Here is a 21,921-nt window from a genome sequence, read left to right on the forward strand (position 1 = left end):
AGCATATAGACTCAAACATGCAGAACACTAGAAAAAAGAAAATCAAACTGCATTAATGACAGAAAATTCCAGGATTACTGCAGACATGCTAACTTATCCCATGAAAAACATATCATATTCATACCTCCTGTTCCTCCAACACCAACAGGTCCTGGGGAAAGAGGACACAACAACTGTCACTGACCAGCACTACAGCTAGAGATGACACAGCCTAAGGACATTATGAAGTTTAGATGTTGCTGATCCGGGTTGGCATGAAATGGGTCGGTGCTATATTTCATTAAGAGCCTGCCGTTGTGCTGGTGTCATTCTCACCTTCTGAATCTCTGGGTTGAGGATTTCCCTGGGGCCTTTCTCAAACCTGTCCATGTTCATTGCACTGTACAGGCAGAAGCAGGAGCGGCAGAAAAAGGAGGAGTGGAAGAAACAGAGATAAAAACCCCAAGTGTTTAGTGTTGACGAAAGACAAACAGCCCAAAGGTTAACACTCATTAAAACCTGATACAGGGGATTTCCCATCTAGCTTGAACCATTTGTATTCATTTAGAGTTTGTGCAGCAACTTAGCCTTGAGTAATTTAAAATCTCAAACCTTCTGTTTTCTACATATTTTAATATCTTGTTACCAGTCACTGATGCAGCGTTCAGGTCTCTCTTCTGTGGAACCAGCTCCCACTTTGGCTAGAGGACACGGACAGCCCCTTTACTTTTAAGATTAGGCTTAAAACTTTAACTTAGTTATGCGGCACTAGGCCTAGGCTGCTTGGAGCTTCCCATTATGCACTGATTGTTTTTTCTTCTCTCACATTTTTTTACTCTCTGTCTGTTTATAGACTGCTTTACATTTAATCATTAGTTCACGTCAAACTCCGGCTCTCTTCCACAGTGTGTATTTTCCCTGTCTTCCTCCCCCTCAACCATCTGCTGCAGGTTTCTGTTAAAAGGGAGTTTTTCCTTCCCACTGTCACCGAGTGCTTGCACATAGGGGGTCATCTGTTGGGGTTATTTCTCTACTGCTGTAGATCTTTACCTTGTATTGCTGTGATTTGATTTGATTTGAATGTTTCTTTTGTTCTAAGTTCAGTTAGATTGTGCAATGCAAATAATTACATCTGAACTGTAGAATGAGAAAACAACAATATAAAATCTCATTCATGCATTGGAAAGAGGGCATAAAGAGTAGTGACTACAAGGTCTGAGCTGCACGTCTCACCTTAGTATGGACTTGACTGATAGTGTTTTTGTTGGGCTGTAGGGAAGGGAAATCTTCAGAGTCCCCTGTGTGAACAAGAGTGACACAGATCAGTGATTATCATATTATAACATAGTGGGTTTTATACATCTGTTCATTTTGGAAATAATTAGTACATTTTTTGGTGTGTGTATTTAGAAATTCAGACCACAAAAGAGATTTTTCAACTACTCGCAGAATAATTACAGAGGACTTAAAAGATTAAACAGAAGCAATTCAAGAGAAGACAAAGTTGTTCTGTTCAACAACAACATCCTGTACCAGTTAGAGTCTGACAGAAACAAGATAAATCAATGTGATCAGGCAGCGGAGGTGCATCACCCTAATCAGGTTCCAGACGAGGCTGGAGGGCAAAATTAGATCCAAGCTATCTTGGTCATGAAACTGAATCACAGAACTAGATGCACACCATAATAATCATGCATCTCTCTCTAACACACACACACACACACACACCTACACAAACGGTGACTCAAAAGTGGAGTAGCATAGTGCCTTAAAGACTATTTTTAAGGGACTTTGCACATTTTGTGCTTTTCCGTGTTTAGATCTGAGGAACAAAAAACACACCTCCCACAACTGTTTAATTAAGCAGAAAATGTCTGTGTTCAGGATTAATCTTTGCACCAGTGTGCTAAAACTTTTAATACCTGCACTTTTAGTTGGAGACTTTATATTTTATGGGAATTTAGACTCCACGACTGCCGCTACATTTATCTAACTTGCTTTAAAGATTAAGATTTTAAAGAGAATAAATGTTTGTGAATTATTCTTTAAGATTACACATGATGATTTTTTTGTTGATCATGTCATTGGGCTGCAGCTATTTGATGAAACTATTGAAAAGTATCTCAGTATTTATCGGTCCAACAGTGAGAAACTGCTTACAATACAATGAAATGCAGTCATGTCATATGATACAGTTTGCTGAAAATGCTTTCAATTAATGATACCTGCAAAAATATAAAACCTTATATATCATTTTACTCAGAAAAAAAAGTATTGCATATATCCTGAACAGTGTTGGGAAGGTTACTTTTAAAATGTATTCCACTACAGATTACAGAATACATGCCCCAAAATGTATTTTGTAACGTATTCCGTTACGTTACTCAATCAGAGTAACGTATTCTGAATACTTTGGATTACTTAATATATTATCAAGCTTTTTACAACTACATGAATGTACTATTGCTGTGTGATTTATTACTATTACTGAAGGTTATTCGCCATACTAATACCAACCAGATTTTTAAATCTTAATATAAAATGAGTAACAGTAGGTGGACATTAGGTAAGGCTGCACTTTTTGGATCGATCTCGTATAGAAAACTATTCCGCGTGTATATAAAACAGGCCCACAGCTCCAAAAGGGACCTCTGGCTAATACGTCAGTTCTGTGTCAGGCTCGTAGCCGAAAACTAGCTTTACTTTGTTGCCTGCGTCAACTTTGCCAGCGAGAGACAGAGAGAGGCGTTGAAAGGCTGCTGCAACGGAACTTATTGTTTCGGAGGAAAACACGAACACGGTGTAAAGTCGAGTCTTAATAGCTTACTGGGCTACACTGTCCATGAGGCTACATTCTTTAGGGCTATGCCAATAACACTCTGCCTATTGCATTCATATTAAATAAGTTTTTGAACAATAATTTTTGAAAATATTTCGTCACGTCATTATTTGGGCCGCAAGTAGGGGTGACATGGGTCGAGAGATTGAGACACAGGTTTTGTTTGGGTTTCCACCGGCGTGGAATTACCAAAAATAGAGAGGGGACAGCCTAACATATGAAACAGGAAAAGACCGCCGTGTAATCCAGTTACTTCAACAAAGTAACTGTATTCTGAATACCACCTTTTTAAACGGTAACTGTAACGGACTACAGTTACTCATATTTTGTATTTTTAATACGTAACGGTGGTACATGTATTCTGTTACTCCCCAACACTCATCCTGAAGGTCTAAGAGATGTGACGCATTTAAAATTACTGCTGCTAGGTGCATAGACAGTGAACTCACCGTCTTTCTCCAGAGGATGGCTCGGTACTGGGGAACACGTTGGTTGTTCTGGTCCGAGAGGACCACCGATAGGTAGAAGGGATTCTTCTCTGCATCCGTGCCCACATAATTTTGGTGGACTATGGTGGACAGAGATCATTTACAGATATGATTAAGATTAAGAGATCAAGATTATTCAACTGATTAACTTATACAATAGTAAAATGGATATTAAATCAAAGCCCTGCCATAATTTTTACTCTAGATGCAGGAAAAAAATGATAAATTGAGCTGGAAATTTCTGCCTCCTATAACATTTTGGATTTGGTCCTTACATAAACAGCTAATCCTATACAACACAACACTCCAACAGCATCTGTAATCACTAATGGACAAATATCCAACCCATTCAATTTAAACAGAGGTACGAGATAAGGATAATCATCATCTCTTCTGGCACTTTTCATTGAACTTCTTGTCTCAGCCATAAGACAGACTGATGACATCATAGGTATAGCAACAAATTTACATAATCAAAAATTCAGTTTATATGCAGATAACATTCTTCTTTATTAACTAATCTGACAACTCACTTTCTGTCAGTCCACACTCTGATCAACAGCTTTGGAAAGTTCTATGGCTACTCAGTCCTCTGGTTGAAATCCAAGATTCTGCTTTTCAGCCATACACAGTGGGACGCTGGGACTTATACCTTGGAATATACGCTCATACCCCACTGATTCATAAAATCCAAGAAGACTTTGACAGATGGACAGAGTAAGCTATCTACTTGAACTGACCCATGTTATTCCACCTCCAGGCTGGTTCTCCTGGTGTTAAAGTTTTGATTAGTTTAAGTTAAAAATTTAGATTTTTCTGTCATAGTAGGGGCCCAGTCATCTCTCTGCTGTTTTATCTGTGTTTTTAGTCTTTTTGTTGTTGATGTTTTTTCATTTTTTGTCTTCCTTCCTGCCTTTTCTTTCATTAAATTCTCTTCTTTCATTCAAAACCTAGAGTTACACAGATCGCAGCAGAGTCTCTGCCTCTTTGGTTGACAGGGTAACATATCCAAACAATGCCAAACAGCCATCCAAACCCAATTAGATGCAGGTTCTCTGCTGCCTCTTTCTTCGTCCTCACCTCAGCTAATGCTTTCTTTTCCTGTGTGTGTGTGTGTCTCTTTTATTCTATTTGGTTATAAGCTCTGTTTATTCCTAATCGGTGATGTTTTTAAGCTTAAGGTAAGCAGTAACGTGAAGCTGCGTTCCAATTATTGGCTTACTACTGAGCCTCGTTCTTTTTGAGCAGCCTCAAGAATTATTGTCATATTTAATGGAGTATAACAGGGAAACAGACACAGAAAGATTTATTCTTATCAGTAAGATGTGTGCCACTGTGGGTGTTTCATCAAACAGGAAGCTTGTGTTAAAGTAGCTGGCCTCGAGTTCATAATGTGTTGTTTTGTGCGATGCAGTCGACTCTGGCCGGGCTGTGAGACACAGATGGCTCAGCTGCAGTCCAAAACAGGTCGAGCCAAATTTCTTGCGACGTGGCTCATTTTTAAACTGCCCGTGCCATAGTATGATTAGACCCTGGCCAGAAGAGGAAAAAGATGCCTCTTATTCTGTTATTCCATAGCTGATAGTTTTCCTGTCTTAACTTTCCTTCACAAATATCTCTGCTCTTTACCTCACCTCTCAGCTGATCTTCCTCACTAAACTCATTACAGGGAAGCCTCAGCAATGAGCTTTTAAGACTATGGAAGTAATGCAGAGTGGGAATAATGCGGGTGGAGAAATTATGAAAAAGGTGCAGGACAGGTGACCAATACAAATAATTCCTAACAGCTTCTCACAGTTGCTAGGTTGCTGCACAGTCTCATTTCAGAAGCTAAGGGTAAAATTTTAATTGTGCTATCTTGTGCAGCGTTGTCTGTCTAGTGATACTGTATGTCCTTAGTGAGCTTTCTCCTTGGGTGACGTATTGGGCTGGAGTGTAGTTAAGACTCTCAGTGGGGATATGGTTAGATGAATGAAAAGCGGTGCATGAGGACAAGGCTGATAACAAGCTTCCAAATATGGAGGCATTTCTTGATCTATGTCATGCTAGCTCTGTGCGTGAGTGTATTTTTTATACAGAGCACAGCAGAGAAGCACTGACCTTTTCCCAAAAAGTATTTAAAGAACCATCTGGTGTGGTACTCTGGATTCTCCAGATGGACATCGGTTCTCCTCCAGGTTCCTGGAGTGTAGTCCAAAGTCTGTTTCAAACACACACGCACACACACACACAAACATATGCCACAATGTTATAATGATAGTCACAGCTTGAGTCACAGCAGTCTTCATTGTGGAAAACTGTTACACAATAAAACAGTACTGATTATATTACAGGGCAGGAAATCAGATACAGCAAAAGCAAGCTATAATGTAACTGTTTATTACTTGTATCATGGCTCTCAATTTAAAAATGTGGGAGGACTAAGGTTTGAGATTAAGAGAACCTTTGTCTTTGCGGATTGCATCACATCCTAAATAATACCAAAATGTTGGACAAAATCGAGGCAGTGAATCATAATAGGGCGGCCCCATGATAGAGATGCATTGTTGCTGCATTCTTGGAAATTGACTTAAAAAGGAAACAAAGATCAGCAAATGCAGGAGCTACTGTATTCGCAGTACTGGTCAGCGTTTGTTCTGCTCACTCAAGTTATCTCTTGTCATACATACAGCTGACAGAGGACAAATGCCATAGCCACAAATAATTTTATGTACATGTGCATGTATTTCTTCACATAAAAATCTTCCTGATGTTTCCACAACAAATGTTTCACAATTAAAGCCTTAATAAGAAATGGGATGGCTTAGTATAAAAGGAATTTAATTAAACACAGATAAAAAGAAATGTTGAGGCTGTGTAAACAGGATAAAGCACTAACTCAAAAGGGACTAAAATATGACTATAGTTGTCAAAAAAAGGAATGACGTATATGATCAGTTTAAGCAGGTGAGGTAAATAAAGACCTGCCACAAGCGAAAAAAAATGTTTAAATTTCATCTTTTTTTCCCCACAAAAAACCCCACTAGACAGACGAGATAAAAAAAAATTTGAAATCCCTGTACCCTCTGAAGGTAGCCTGCAGCTAACGGCAGCTTCAAAGTTGGAACGTTTGCTTGCTGTGCTCGAGCTGACATTGCAAATCAATCATCACATCAATATGACAGCTCTGACCAATTTGTCAGTTTGTTTTCATGGGCTCTCTGGCACAAAATAAGGTTTATGATAAATGTGGCAATTCTACTTCCTCAGGGGAGAAAAAAAGTGTTTGCTGTGCTCTGGCACCGCACTAACCCCTGTGCATATCACTATAAAATAATGGTGTGTCCACCAGGAGTGTGTAGATTGCTTGATGTGAACAATTTCAGCAGCTACAGAAAGCAAACTGGCCTGCATTTAACAAGAAAAAAAACCCAACTATGGGAGAAAAGCCAGAATTTATGAAACAGGCCTGTTTAATCATCCGTTATTCATCTTGTGACCCCTTAGATATATCTTTTTGACCTAATGGATGAGTCATAAACCCAAATTTGGGAACCACATGAAGAAGCAATTCGTAGCGGCAGCTACATGAGTCATGTTAAAGGGATACTTATTGTCCTCTCTGCTGAGCATTAGATAAGAAAATCAATACCACCTTTATATAACATCGTAATTAGGAGTTTTAGAGGACCTGGAAGGTATTTTTTGTAACTTTGGACAGAACCAGGAAATCAGTTTTCCCATACTTCCAGTCTTTATATTACTCTACTCTAGCCACCTCTTAAATTAGCTTTAATACTATTTAGTGAAAGAATGGCAAATGAAAAAGAGCTTAAAATATTATTTTATGAAATTTTCTGTCACCTTCAATCAGCTTGAGTTAAAACAGGCCCTCAAAACAATTACGGATCCAAAAATCAGCACAAGAAAACCTTGAGAGCCAGACTGAGACAAGAGGCTTGTGTGTGATATAGTGCGCACCTCGTCTGAGGAGCCATTCTCCACCCTGAAGCGTCCCGCCCTCTGAATGGCCCCATCTGCATCACTGGATATCAGCTGAGAGGAAGACAGAGACAGACATAGTGAGAGGGAGACATGGTCAAAATTAGACACCTGATAAACAGTGACTTGTGGCAGACAGTAATAAACCGACTATAAATACACCAGAGCCCGCTGCACTCACAGAAAAAAGAGGAACCGTGGTGAAACATCACCTCCATGTGACAACAGCAGCATTAGCAACCCCTTTCCATGAATATGTTACCAACTAACCCTCTTCACCCTTATTCACTCAAGTCTCCCTTCACTTTAGAAACAGTTTTTAACTTTTAAACTTTTCTCCTAATTTTCCTCAGGCACCCTCTACTTATCACCACAATTATCTGTCTCATGCTGACTCACCTCTTACTACTGCAGCACTAGAGAGGAGACATCATGAGATGAAATGGGAAAGTTAATAGTGCGGAGACTGAGTGAAACAAGAGAAGACAAAGCCTGAGAGCAGCTCAGCTATCCTGTCTAACTGTGTACAGCTTCCAAAACCGGTCCCATATTTGGGCAAATTTTGATGCTTAGTCACTCTCTTGCAAAGAGTTGCAGCTGATTTTTGTGCAAAGTCAGTGATTCCAAATATGACCTAGAATCATCATCACGTCACCATTTCAATTTAAGCATTTCAGACCTGAGGTGTAGTTATAGTGTGCACTCCTGTAAACAGCCCATGATTCTGTAACTTGTAGAACCACCTTTAGCAGCAATAATTTAACAGTTTCTCACATCGCTTTGGAGGAATTTTGTCCCACTCTTCTACACAACATTGCATCAGTTTATTGACGTTTTTCAGGCAACCATTCACCGCACGCTTAAGATCCCAACATCACATTTCATTTGGGTGGAGGTATAACAACCCAAATAATGACCTCTCCACCGCTGTGCTTGGCAGTTAGTGTGAGGTGTTTGTGGTGATATGCAGAAGTGTTGTGGTTCGTTCAGACGTACCATTGTGAACATGAGCTGTGCTGGATTTAGAGAGAAGAGGCTTCTTTCTAGCAACCTTTCTAAGCAGAACATACTAGTTCAGTCTTTTTCTAACTGAACTGTCATGAACTTTATCATTTAACATGCTAACTGAGTCTGAGATGTAGCTCTCCAGGTTTTTTGTAGTTTCTCTGAGCATTGCACAGGCTGATCTTGGGAGAATTTTCTGGGATGTCTTCTCCTTGGAAGATTATTGCACTGTGACAACACACATCTGAATGCTGCCACCAAATTTTTCGCTTTAATACAAGTGCTTAGGCCCTCCTAACTCCCTTGAACGCAGCACAGATGTGTAGGTTTTTCAGACGACTATAGCAGTAGACAGTAATTTGAGTCTTTTAAAGCATTTATAATGAGTCCATGAGTCTAGCAGGAAAGATGAATGGCCTGCGCAGGTCAAACAACAGTCAAATTGAACATTTCCACTAATCTCGATTAAACTAAGTCATTAAGCAATTGCTACTACACATCAAACTACACAAAATACACACTGAAAAATCCTTCACAATATCTTAAAGTAATATGGTGTTAATATAAGCCCATTACACTTGGCTTGCAGAATTGTTTTTGTTTGCAAATGTGTGTATGTGTCTTTCTATGATTATCTTTTATAAATGTGTATAAACAAATGCTGTGAAGTTATCTTTATAAAAGATCAAGAATATCAATAAGATCAATGATATATAAAGAAAAATAGTCAGTTTTGCTGTTTTTTTGACTACTTTCTTCTTGTCCGTGTGGACACATGTAAAACTCCTTTCAGTCTATTACTCTTCACCTCCTGATTCCTCTTTTAAACCCCCATTTCCATCATGGTAACTGATGCTCTGTTATCAGGCAACACATCAGAGACTCTTTCCTCCCATACTGCACTTCCTTTGACCTTTGCCCTTTGATCCTGTTGACTGCTGTGCTTTATTTTACTGTCCTCGTCAACAGAGGTCTCTGATCTGCCAATACATTAAAAAAAAAAAGACAGATCTGGCGTGGATGTGTATTCCTGCATGTGTTGTGATACATCCAGATGGCTAGAAATGGTTTGGAGAAGCCAAGCAAAAAGACGATGACAAGCTAGGTCCTGAGAGGTAAGGAGCAAATACAGAAAACTAATAAACAGCATCCAGTGTCGCTGACCTACAAAGTTAAAGAGTTCACAACTAATGCATGAAGCAGGAGGAAAGCAAGTGTAACAATCACCTATACACAACAAGATCATGGTCAAAAGCAGAATAAGACTATAAAGCAGGACTGTGCACTCGTTACCTCAGATAAAGCTCAAAGTAGAGTGTGATGCTGTAAGGGGTTATGAACAATGATAAACTAATAACCAACACAATATTCTGAGTGGCTGCCAAAGCCTGTGCAAAACCTGGACAAGGCACAATGCTGATCTGTATGAAGAGTGGGTGGTGTGCCCCACTTCAACAGCTCATTGGATCATGACGGCCAGTGCAATGATGAACAAGAGTGATGAGAGAGCATTTATCATGGAGAGAGAGAGAGACAGAGGGTTCAAGTCCACTCAAAACATTCCTGTGGGTAAGTGAGGATAAAAGGCAAGAGCTTTGCATCCTAAATAAAATCATTAATAACCGTCACTCTGACTTTATTGTTCACACTAAATTAAATCTGATATGGAGTACTGTAGCTGGGGTTTTGGTGCAAAGCTCTTAAATTAAATTTTGCAACTGGCTCTACATTGGGTTGGGTTGAAAATAGGCATTCGCATTGTAACAAGGCTAGTAAGGAAATTGTGGGTTTTATTTATATGCCATCCTCAGAGTTTTTGCCTATCGAGCATACAAGCCACTCTTCTGTATCTGTTACTTTGTGACATTAACTGTAAATTCACATGTTTTGTGCATTGTATGCTGCAAAAGTCATTCGTGATAAAGGATGTCTTCATCTTTTTGGGCTTTCTTCAAATAACTGACTAATCTAAGTTTAATCTGAGCTGATTTAATAATAAACTTTATAAATGCTTCTGTAAGTGAGACCCTTGTATCCTTTGGTTTCAGTGATTGCTTATCCAAGTGGTATGCAAAACAATTTAAAAAATGCTGTTCTGACATGGTATGTGTACACAGTGGGGATGCCAACAGAATAAGTGAGGCAAGCAGTGTTTGCTAAAAACAGACATCATGTTTGCATTAGAGCTGGGCGATATGAGATTTTTTCATATCACGATGTTTTTTTCATTTCAGGCGATAACGATATCTATCACGATATAAGCCAAATAACTATATTTGTAAGATTTAAATGTGCCGTTGCTCACAAGTAAAATGTGAAATAATCAGCAGCTTGTTTTTATTTAAATATTTATTTCCCATAATAAGTTCAACAGGGTAGATGTACTTAAGGAACATGAGACTTTTTCAGATAAATAAAGGCAAATATTGCAAACTACACAAAAGGCAGCCACTAAAGCGTTTAAGTTTCAAAATAGAACAAACAAAACAGACTAAATTGTCAATTCCACTTAGAAACAAAATATTAATTCTAAAAATAAATCTTAGTTTGTTTTACAGAAGAACAGACAAAACTGACTAACTTTTGTCAATATCAAATAAACTGAGAACTAAAAGGAAATTCTCAATCTCTCCTTGTTGTATAGCTGAGCTTTTCAAACAGTTTTAACAGTTACTTTAGTCTGACAAAAGCCGAATGACGAATTAGCGCTTCCAGTCAGAGACTGAGGCTACGTCCACACGTACACGGGTATTTTTGAAAACGGAGATTTTCCATTTTCGTTTTAAAAAATAATCCCGTCCACACATAAAGGCAGAAATGAAGGAAAACGCTGCTATGAACATGCCAAAGCAGCAGGTGGCGCTAGATTCCTAACCGTGCCTAAATGTTGGCCAATCAGAAGTCTAGAAGCCTTGGTGGGAAAAAGTAAACAAAGCTGGGGCATAGAAGCAGAACCGAGTCGTAAGTGTGGAGGGACAGTAGCTGTGTGTATATGTAAGCATTTAAACACTGCAGAGAGTAGAATTAACAGTAACAGTATTGTAGAAATTCATTTCACCGAAACAATAACGTGGCGCAGTGTGACGCATGCACCAGTTTATTGTATTTCCAGACTTGCTTTCGGCACAATTTACAGTGCACGCTACTCTGTTTTTGTCAGACTTGAAATAGCCGAAATACCTTCACACTACGGAACTTCTATGGCTCTTCCGTTTGACAATCTCTCCGGCATTGGAACCATCATCTGTTTTCTCTTCGGTCACGCTCGGTTGATTTTTCTAGTCGGCACACTCATTTCCTCCATTACGCGCTGGCTCCATTACCCGCTGGCTGCTTCCCAAACAAACACACGTGCGGCTTGGCACTTGTGCTGTACGTAACAAGTCACGCGACGTGACGCTGCGGCTGTGATTGGTTCGGCTCTGCGCTACTTAATTTGGATTGGCTGACCTTTTTTTTTTTTTTTTTTTTTTTGAGGACAAGAGCGGCGAGGTCTATCGCGATAGCTTAATTTCTCTATCGAGTAAAAGTTATATCGCGATACATATCATTATCGTTCTATCGCCCAGCTCTAGTTTGCATCCATCGTGTAACGTCATGCCATCTTTTGGCCATACTTGACTATTGTCTCTGGAACCTAGCTTGACTACAAGCCTTTCACTCTGCTGTGTAGGTCATTTTCCTGGGCGCTGCTAGCAAGAGCAGAAGTCTTGCAAACTGAAACAAGGGAAGCAGTATTTTGGCTCTTTTTGTGAGCACATCAAGGATTTACCTGTGATCCTTAATGGAGGATTGTCAAGAGACTAACCACAGACAATTTTGTGAGTTGTACCTCCCTCAGCTTCCACTGTTCAGAGACCAGTTATGATAGAATAGAATAGAATAGAATTCAACTTTATTGTCATTGCACATGCACAGGTACAGGGCAACGAAATGCAGTTTGCATCCATCCAGAAGTGCTTTAGTGATATAGATATATTACAATATATATTAGCAATAGTATAGATATGTAAGTATATTACAGAAATGGGTCTATTATGGTATGTTATAATGTACACGGTATGAAGTATGTTGTGAATATATACTGCATTCAGTACTATCTATAACTGTGTAGATGTATATGGAAACTCTAAACTGAGGTAGCTGTAACAAGAAAGCAATGAGAAAATGACACTATGATTAATATCTGAACGGAAACATCTGCTGTGTGGATTTAGGATGTTTTGCGAAGCAGTTTTTAACAACTCCTTTCGCATGCTTGGAAGCACCAGCATCATGACTCAGGTGATGGAGAGTAGGCTCCATATGTGAAGTCTACAAAAAGCATCTTCAGATTAAGCTCAACCGGAAAACAACAAGCGTCCCTGGCTAATATCTAGCTAGCTATTTACAACGCTTGCTAAAACACAATTTTAAAATCACAGTCACCCTAACCCTTAAGTGAAATAAATCTCAAACCAGTAAAAGCTATACGATCTTTTATTAAGGGCTCTGTCTGCAGGTGCTGGCAGTTGAACCAATTTAGCTCAACTGCAAGGTCATGATGAAAGATGCTAGTAAATTCTGATAACCACCACAGAAAGCAAACAGTTAACCTTGCATGAGTGGAAAATGAGTCCGTCTGTTTGCTGTAACTCAAAGAACTGAGACACCTTAAGTGTCAGACTCATTGCAAAAGAAATGGGAGACCTGTAAGTGTTATGTGCATTTATGCAGACTATACTGTAGGCTTGTTGAATTTGATTAAATTGGTGATTCAAAAAAGAATTCTAACAACATATTTGCAACATTTTTCTTATTAATATGACAGTGATTTCACTCCGCCCTAATGTGCACACAAGTACAGCACTATAGCTGCATTTACTTCCTTAGGTAAGTGTATATAATGGCATATTCAAATCAATACAGACCAAAGCATGTTTACTGCAGGTCTGAAGCTCTTCTTTGCAATAACTCATTTTGTTATAGAATAAACTGATGAAAATAAGATGTTCTCTCTTTTTATATGCATATTAAAAGGCATCAAAATTCCCTGCACATTTTCGCATGCCGGGGTATGGACCTGTACGTGCCCATGTTTATGGGTGAATGAATGAGCATTGGGACTCTGTTAACATCTGTATTTTGTATTCGAGTGCTGAAAATGGAAAGTAAATGTCGAAGCTGTAGGCCACCATCTTCCTCTATTTTTCGTGCCTCCTGCAACATTAACTGTCCAATCGCAAGATAATGGAGGGGAAACCAATGTAGCGTTCATACAGAGCAATGCACTACCTCCCTGGTGGATGTGTTTGTGTGTGTGGCTGGATGTGAAGAAAAAAGGAGAGAGACATTCAGTATTAATTGTGTTTTTAGGTAAGTGTTTGTGCTGCAGTGTGTGAATAGGCTTTCAGTTGTTATGGGGTGAAAGAAAGAAAAATGTCAGAAGAAAAGAGAGATTAAGCTCTCTGGGGAGTCTGTGTGTGTGTTTTTGTGTGTTTCTGTGTGTGTCTATGTATTGTGTAGCCACTGCTTTTAAATCATGGAACAGAAGAGTGGCAAAGAAGAAAAAGCTGCATTCCAACGATACCCGGTGGGCTGGAGGAGGCAAAATGAGGGGCAACAGGGGAAAAGGGGGAGCCTGTTATGCTTCTACGCTTTAACAAACAACTCATAAAACACCTCGACACTGCTGGGAACAATACTGGAGACACAGGACCAAACCTATATACGGTGGGGGAAGTAATTATTTGATTCCCTGCTGAATTCCAAAGAAATGAACAGTCTTTAATTTTGATGGAAATTAAATTTTAATCGATGTCGAATACCAATCCAAAATGCAAAAAACAAAAACCACATTACATAAGAGTTAACAAAATTGATTTGCAAGTCAGTAACTGTATATAAAATTATAACTGTATATGTAAATAAGTATTGGATGACCAAGTAAAACATGACTTAATACTTGGCGGAGAAACCCTTGTTGGCGAGCACAACGATAAGACGTTTTTTGTAGCTGGTCACCAGGTTTGCAGACATCTCAGGAGGACCCACTTGTCTTTGCAGAGGCTGCAGCTTGGCAACTTGAAGCTTCTGCTCCCTCCACAGATTTCTTACAGAACTGAGGTCTGGAGACCGACTAGGCAACTCCATGACCTTAATATGCTTCTTTGTTGCCTTGGTGGTATGTTTTTGGACACTGTCACACTGGAAGACCCATCCATGACCCATCTTCAGTGTCTGGCTGAGGGAAGGAGGTTCTGATCCAAGATTTCACAGTACACAGCATTTCTCCTCCTCCAACCACGGTAGGTTGATTTAATGCCTGAGAGCTTCATTTTGGTTTCATGTGACCACAGCGCTTTCTCCCAAGCCTTCTCTGAATCATTTAGATGTTCACTGGCAAACTTAAGGCAAGCCTCTATATGTGCCTTCTTGAGTAGGAGGATGTTGCAGGCACTGCAAGATATCAGTCCATTACAGTGTAGTGTGGTCACAATGGTCTTATTTGTGACTGCGGTCCCAACTGCCTTCAGATCATTAACAAGCTCCTCCGTTGTAGTTATGGACTGATCAATCACTTTCATCATGATCATCCTAATCCCAAAAGGAAGATCTTTCATTGAGCTCCAAATCGAAGGCGATTGATCATTTTATACTTCTTTCATTTCTGAATAATCAGGGCCAACTTAGATCAAATGCTTATTTTACTCAATGACAGGCAAATCAGTTTATAACTTTTACTCAATGTGTTTTTTCTCTCCAACAAAATGAAACTACCATAAAAATTAGAGACTGTTGATTTCTTTTAAAGTGACCAAACTTACTAATTCAACAAGGGATCAAATGATTATTTTCCCCACTACATAGAAGGGAAAAAACGTTAGAAGCCAAGAGAGGTGCATAATGACAACACAAAGTTGAGCGGTGAAAGAATAATGGATATCTCCACAATTCTTAATCTCATGAATTTAAGAGGCTTTGGAGGCTTTATGGATGAAGCACACTCACACTCCCTCTTACAGACACACTTAAACAGCTCACATTTTAGGGCACGACTTGAGCATTTCACACGTACACAATCGAGCTCGTACCGGAGCCTCTGATTTCCCCCGAGGCCCACGGGACAAAAAAGAGATGCAGTGCAGAGAGACATGTGTGGGGGTTGTTAAATCAATACTTTTGTGACTGCTGATAGATAATTGATCTCATCAGCGGGCCTGTTCATGCACACCCACAACCCTCCAGGAAAGCAGGAAACACAGAGGCGTAGTTCAGTAGAGCAGGAGAGGATGTGAAAGAGGGCGAGGAGGGAATAGCACGGGGAGGGAGAAAAAGGAGAGAGGCAGGTGCACACTCAGTGAGAAGATATAAAAAAAGACACTGAAAGAATTAAGATGGAGATTAGGAGTGGGAAAAGAGAGAAGCAGAAACTGCTAAAGAAAAGGACTGAGCGAAAAAACGGGAAGATTAAACAGAGTTCCTTGATTAAAAATAAGTCACTGAATGGGAAGAAGTTGTCAAAAGAATCATGGAAATTCAGTCTCTTCTTTTCACCTTCCTCTTGGTCTACGGTAATAAAACTCTTCATTGTGTTTTTTATTCAGATGAATTACAGATGCACAGTGGAAGGAGTTGAAGCACTATTAATTGCTCCCATATAATAAGTTATGTAACTTAAAATTGAAGCACTTCATTAGCTTGGATCAGCATAAAACCCTCCTTCTTCAATCAGACCAAATTCAGTCAGGAAATGCAAACTGAAGCTCACGAAAAAAAAAAATCAGCTGTACAAGCTGTTAGTCTGCAAAAGAAGCAAAATAATGTGGTACTGATATGACATTGAGCAAACTAAACTCTGCCATGCAATATTCCTGAAAGCTCTTAAGAAGGTGCCGATCTTCTAAAAAACACTGCTGGTAGTCTGATTCCTCTGACAGATATCCATTTTGTTCTTTTTTGTAATTATTGGTACACAGGATTAAGCTATAAGAGGCTACATAGAATTGTTAGCAGGAGCATTTTATTTTCACTTTCACTTTTTATGAAACATGAACGGGGTGCAGGGCAAAAGACACACTGTGAAGCCAGATTTTAGTAATAACTACATGCAAAGCAGTGTATAAACATATGGAGAGAATAACTTTTCAGTACATTATGGGAACTCTCCAGCAGCTTACACCTATTGGAGCATAGCTAAGGAAGGGTTCAGGGTCACCCGATCCATCTCGGACTATAAGCTTTATCAAAAAGTAAAAGCTTTAAGACTAATCTTTTACTTTTAAATATCCTAGGAACCATGAGTGTTGGTAACTGTTTGCCTCCCTCCTTATTTATGCGCCCCCCTCTTCTCCTGTGGTGCTGACTCAGGTGACTCAGCACAGAATACAAAAGCTGGGAGAACAACAGGCAGCCCCAGTGAGCCATTTTCAATGTTGTGAGTGACAGTGAGTGGCTGTGTGCAAAGGAAAATGTTTTGCTTTCTTTGGAATTTTATTTTGGGGTTTTCGATAGATGTAGTGGCTTCCCCTGGAGCCTATCCCATCTATCATGGGGTGAGAGGCAGCTTATACCCTAGATGGGTCACCAGTCTATTGCAGTGATATAACTTGTTGTGAACTTGCCTTATTTGACTATTTTCAACCGGATACTTTTAAGGTTTCCTCCCCTCATCCCGTGGCCATTCTGCAAAATGTAGCGATCAGTGATAGTTGTGATTTATTCAGTAAATATAAGCTAAACAAAAAAGGAAAAAAAACAGCACCCACCCACCTCTGCTCATTACTGACTTTTTAACTATTTCCATAACATGAATACCAGTAACATAACAGTCAAACGTGTGGATGAGTCACTTTGAGTCTGTACTCACGACCCAAATATCAGTCACACCTATCAAATTCAAATTCAGATCAGATATCGGTCCAATCCTGACTCAACACGACAAAAGGATAATCTATGCAGCAAATCCATTTAATTCAAATCTGTGTTGTTCTAAGTTTACTACACTATGGGTCACCAGCAGTGCATTGATTTGGAAAGAAGGGAAAAAAAGGATCAGCACAACCACCCACGACATCAGGCTTCTTAGCCTGTCTTCAATAATTTGCATAACACAACACAACTGTGCTGGAACATTAAAAAAAAAGGCAATTTGTGGCTGTTTGATCTTTTCTCAACTTTCTGCAAAGAGCCCACAATTCAATTTAGCAATGCAACAAGTCACCCCTTTTAAAATGATTACGACTCGAGACGACCGAAGCCTGAAACACGTACGTGTGATTCTGGCTTAATGGATAAACACTTCAGTGTCTGCGTCACAAAAGCAAAACTACACACAGCATACATCTATTTGCTTTTATCTTAATTGCCACTTGTGGCCAAACGGTCTTCTGCTCGGCCGAATTTATGCAGTTAATAAGCAGACGAACAGACGCGTCGCAAACAGTGTGATACACGCTGAGAGTGGGAATAAATGCAGTGTGACAGTGCAGTCAAAAGCCTCTGAGGCAATGACAGTAACACTGGTAGGCAGGTGGGAGCGGAGCCGTCTGCTCACCAGTCGCTGTGCAAGACTGACAGCTAACCTCTCAGCACACACACGCACCGATTCTGCCAGTAGTGCCAGTCTCATTTAATGTTGTGCACTGCGGCACATCAAATAGCACGAAGCTAAGGCAAATACAATGTCCGCACGCAGAAAAAATTACCATGAGAATGTGTGTCTGAAGGGTTTTATCCTATTCTTTTTTCCATTTGGCTCACCAGAGACTGCCAGCAAAGCTCGAAGGTTTGCTTCCCGTTACATATGGAGTAAAAGTAACACAGGATTTCAGTCAGTCAAACATGGCGGTGGTAGTGTGATGGCCTGGGCTGGTTTGCTGCTTCAGGACCTGGACAACTAACAGAAAATTCTCAAGGAGAATATCTAACCATCAGTTCATGGCCTGAAACTCAAACTCACATGGGTTATGCAGCAGGACAATAGTCTGAAACACACCAACAAGTCCACCTCTGAATGGCTAAAAAACAAAACAGTTTGGGAGTTTTGGAGTCAGTTATTATTAATGCTTGAAAACCCTTAAATTTGTCTGAAATAAAACAACTCTGCAAAGAAGAATGGGTCAAAATTCCTCCACAGCGATGTAAAGACTGATTACCAGTTATCACAATTGCTGAAATTGTCATTTTTGCTCCCAAAACCCAATCAGGGTTTAGAAGGCAATTATTGTTTCACACTAAACCAAGTAGGTTTGGATAGTTTTTTTTTCCTTTGATAAATGAAATCATTTAAAAATAGCATTTTTTAAAATTTGCTCGGGTTATCAGGTTAAGATTTGTTTCAGATCATCACCTGAAAGTGTGCAAATATGTCAAAACCCCCAATAAAAAATCAGGAAGGGAGCAAAAACCTTTTCACACACTGCAACGTCACAACTCTTGTCAGGTTTATTCCACACTGCATGTGATGCATGTCGGTGTGAGGCGGTGCACACACAGTGAAACTGAACTCATCAACCATGGTAACAGTAAACATGCACAGGAAATAAGAAAAAACAAACAAGGACCCCGTTTAATATGATGCTGATGTCCACCTTTAACAGCAGAGCACTCTAGTGACTCTTCGGTGTTTTCACCATCAAATGATTTTAACAGTACAAAGTGTCTTATAATGCAAGCAGGCTGAAATGAAACTGGATCCTATACATATCTCTATAGTGTCTTAGTTGTGTGTGCTCAAGAGTGAATCATATCATACATTGTAGGGAGCCCTGCTACCACTGCTTCCATGATGCCAAAAATAAAACAGACAGGGTGAGTCATGGCTCTGCTTATGCTGGTCTCTCTTATTAGGGAGTCCCTGCTTTGAATCAATATCTTCTAGTTGTGACATTTGAAAACATGTTCTTTAGTACTAAAAGAACTAAAATAAACCACCATCAAATCCGTGCCCCAAAAAGAAAGAATACGAAGAGTGAAGCCACTGGAGCCTATCCCAGCTGTCATAGGGGGAGAGGCAGGGTACACCTTGGACAGGTCACCAGTCTGTTGCAGGGCTAACACTAAGATACAGACAACTATCCTTACTCATATTCACACCTATGGACAATGTAGAATCATCACTTAACCCAACCCCGCTAACTGCACTGTACCCGGAGAGAACCCACGCAAACTCCACACAGAGTAATGATGCATATAGTGTAGTCACGTTTCCTTATGCAGCAAATGGTGAGATAATCGATAATTATGTCCATGCATGTGGGGTTTAGGGCCCATTCAAGCCAGTGTATTGAGAGTCTTATCAAATCTATGAATGCAGAAAAGTACCATTAGATTTTGATCCACCATTTGGAAAAAATGTAACTGGCAACAGCTTTGTTTTATCAATATGATAATGATCACAAACACACTGCCAATCCAGTAAAAACATATCTGAATAGAAAAACACAAAATGGAACACTATCTGTCATGGATTGGCTTCCCTAGATCCTGGACTTCAACATTGCTGAAGCAGTGTGGGATCATCTTGACAGAGAACACAGCAAAAACACTGCAACTCCCCAAACAAAGCTTTTTTATGCCTTAACTTCATCCTTCTTGTGCGTCATTGCAAGTGAGCCCCAAACTTAGTCTCTGCAGAAAGCTTTGACCTCAACGTTGTCATCTCTGCTGGACACTACTCTGCCCACATTAACATCACACCACCATAGGCGCCACAGGTGAAGCCACAGCATCACCATCACAGAGTGCTTGCAGCTCTGACAGCCCAGCAGACGTGCACTGAAGCATCTCAAAGATAGACATAAAATATGAGTTACATCATTTTAACAATCACACACATGACTGGTAATTATGTGACTTTTAGGACAATTGAATAATTCTTTGAAGGAAATGTCAGGACCTAATAACCTTGCAACACCACACTAGGGACACAAACAGACACAGAGCACATCGATTCAATGCTGTCAACACAAAGAGCTGTTTGTTGGCTAAAAGGCAACATAACCTGAATTACCACAGACTCATTCCCGACCTTTGCACAAGCCTCCCCCAGAGACATACAGCCTTAAGCAGCATGAGTGCCAGACTTGACAAAAACACTTTCTGCTGTATGTTCACACACACGCAATTATATTTCTTCTCCCACAGAAAGCCAAGAGCTTAATTTCACTACGGAGTTGAGGCGCAAAAATATACCACAGGTAATGTAGTAATGTGGTTATACTCCCTGAGGTCCTTTGTGAATATAAAGGTGGTTTATCAAGCCCTGTATTTAATTTCCTTCTGCCCACTTCCTCGTTTCTTAACCATGCCATTTTGCCTTTTATCACACCTGAAATTGCCATGTGTTAATAACCGAATCATCCTGGATGAAATGATTATTTTGAAGTTTTATGTGAATTTGTTTGAGCACCAATAATTAGTTGAATTATGTAACCTGAAACCTGTAATAAATCTGTAATACACTATAATAGCATTAGAAAAGCACAAAGGTGGTTGTACTAAAGTTTATTATGATTAACATACACAGCCTATCCAGCTTCCTTCAGAGCATATGGATGAAGCTGTTAACCATTCTGTTAAACTAAACTTCAAAAGTAAATCTCTAGAAGTTAGACTTAGGGCATATTCTCATGGCAGTTAAACAAATGCATATTATGAATGTTTGTTTTTTTTGCTCAGACTCTGATGAGATGATCAACAGTACAATACTATAATTGCAAGCATCCAGTTAGCTTAGCTTAGCATGGAAATTGGCAGAATAGGCAAGCAGCTAGAGGGACTCTGTCCTTCTCATTGTGATGTTTCCAGGAAAGCGTGAACACCTGAGCAATTAGCCATTGCACCTGGCTAAGAAATTGTTCCGACACCTAACTCTACAATGAAAACTGTAGCTTTCACAAGAGATACACTGTGATGTTGCTTAGTAATCTTACGGCAGTGAGTAGATTTTTTTATACTATAGACCAATTATGTAAGACATTATTTAAACATTTGAGATCTCACATGTCAGGATTTGCAACTTTTTGGACTTTCATAACATGGTAATTATTTTAAGCATATGCTATTAAATCAATAAAATATTCAAAATAGCTGCAGCCAAGGGGTTTAAGTGGGTCAGAAAATCATTATTTCTTTTCTTGTTATCATTTTGTATGCATTTAAATGTCAATAAAGCTGCAGTTTCTGTATTTTAGCATTTGGCAAAATAACAAAACTAAAACGAGCAGAACTGCTTTGCATTGCTTTTTTTTTTCTGTAGTGGCAGATGATTGCAAGTTCATTGTTTAAAATAGAGGTCCACAAGTATAAGAAAATTCAATTTTCATTTTATTTCACATGCCTGTAACAGATTGTGGATAGGAAGAAGAAGGGTTATCTTGTTGAGTTATATGGTTATTAATTCATATTGTGACGTAACCGTTATCATCATACTATAATAACTGCAGAGTATGCATGTCTGTAGGTTTATCCCCAAACTCCTCCTGATGACTGATTGGTACAATCTAAGATCCCAATATTTCTAACATCTACGTGGTTAAAATATTTACTTCAAATAAAAGTACTCTGTCTTTGTATCAGCATATAAAAACAATGGTTTATGAGTGTACACTCCTGTTTTTATGTACAAACATAGCGTTTGCACATTCA

General features: G+C 39.4%; 1 protein-coding gene across 5 annotated transcripts in view; it reads right to left on the reverse strand.

Moving 5' to 3' along the window:
• The window catches only part of garnl3 (GTPase activating Rap/RanGAP domain like 3), an 82,220-nt gene that overhangs the window by 29,612 nt on the left and 30,687 nt on the right, over window positions 1-21,921 (reverse strand). For all 5 annotated transcript variants that reach the window (XM_085280037.1, XM_085280042.1, XM_085280039.1 and 2 more), the window contains 6 exons: window positions 7,267-7,341; window positions 5,407-5,506; window positions 3,268-3,386; window positions 1,213-1,277; window positions 316-379; window positions 125-151 (listed from right to left, as the gene is read on the reverse strand). In XM_085280037.1, the coding sequence (XP_085136163.1) occupies window positions 125-151; window positions 316-379; window positions 1,213-1,277; window positions 3,268-3,386; window positions 5,407-5,506; window positions 7,267-7,341 (450 nt within the window). The remainder of the gene's footprint in view (window positions 1-124; window positions 152-315; window positions 380-1,212; window positions 1,278-3,267; window positions 3,387-5,406; window positions 5,507-7,266; window positions 7,342-21,921) is intronic.

The sequence above is a fragment of the Mchenga conophoros genome, linkage group LG7 (assembly GCF_057382185.1).
Source record: "Mchenga conophoros isolate Kocher_MC1m ecotype Shallow Benthic linkage group LG7, M_conophoros_male_GT1.1, whole genome shotgun sequence".
Taxonomy (NCBI): Eukaryota; Metazoa; Chordata; class Actinopteri; order Cichliformes; family Cichlidae; genus Mchenga; species Mchenga conophoros.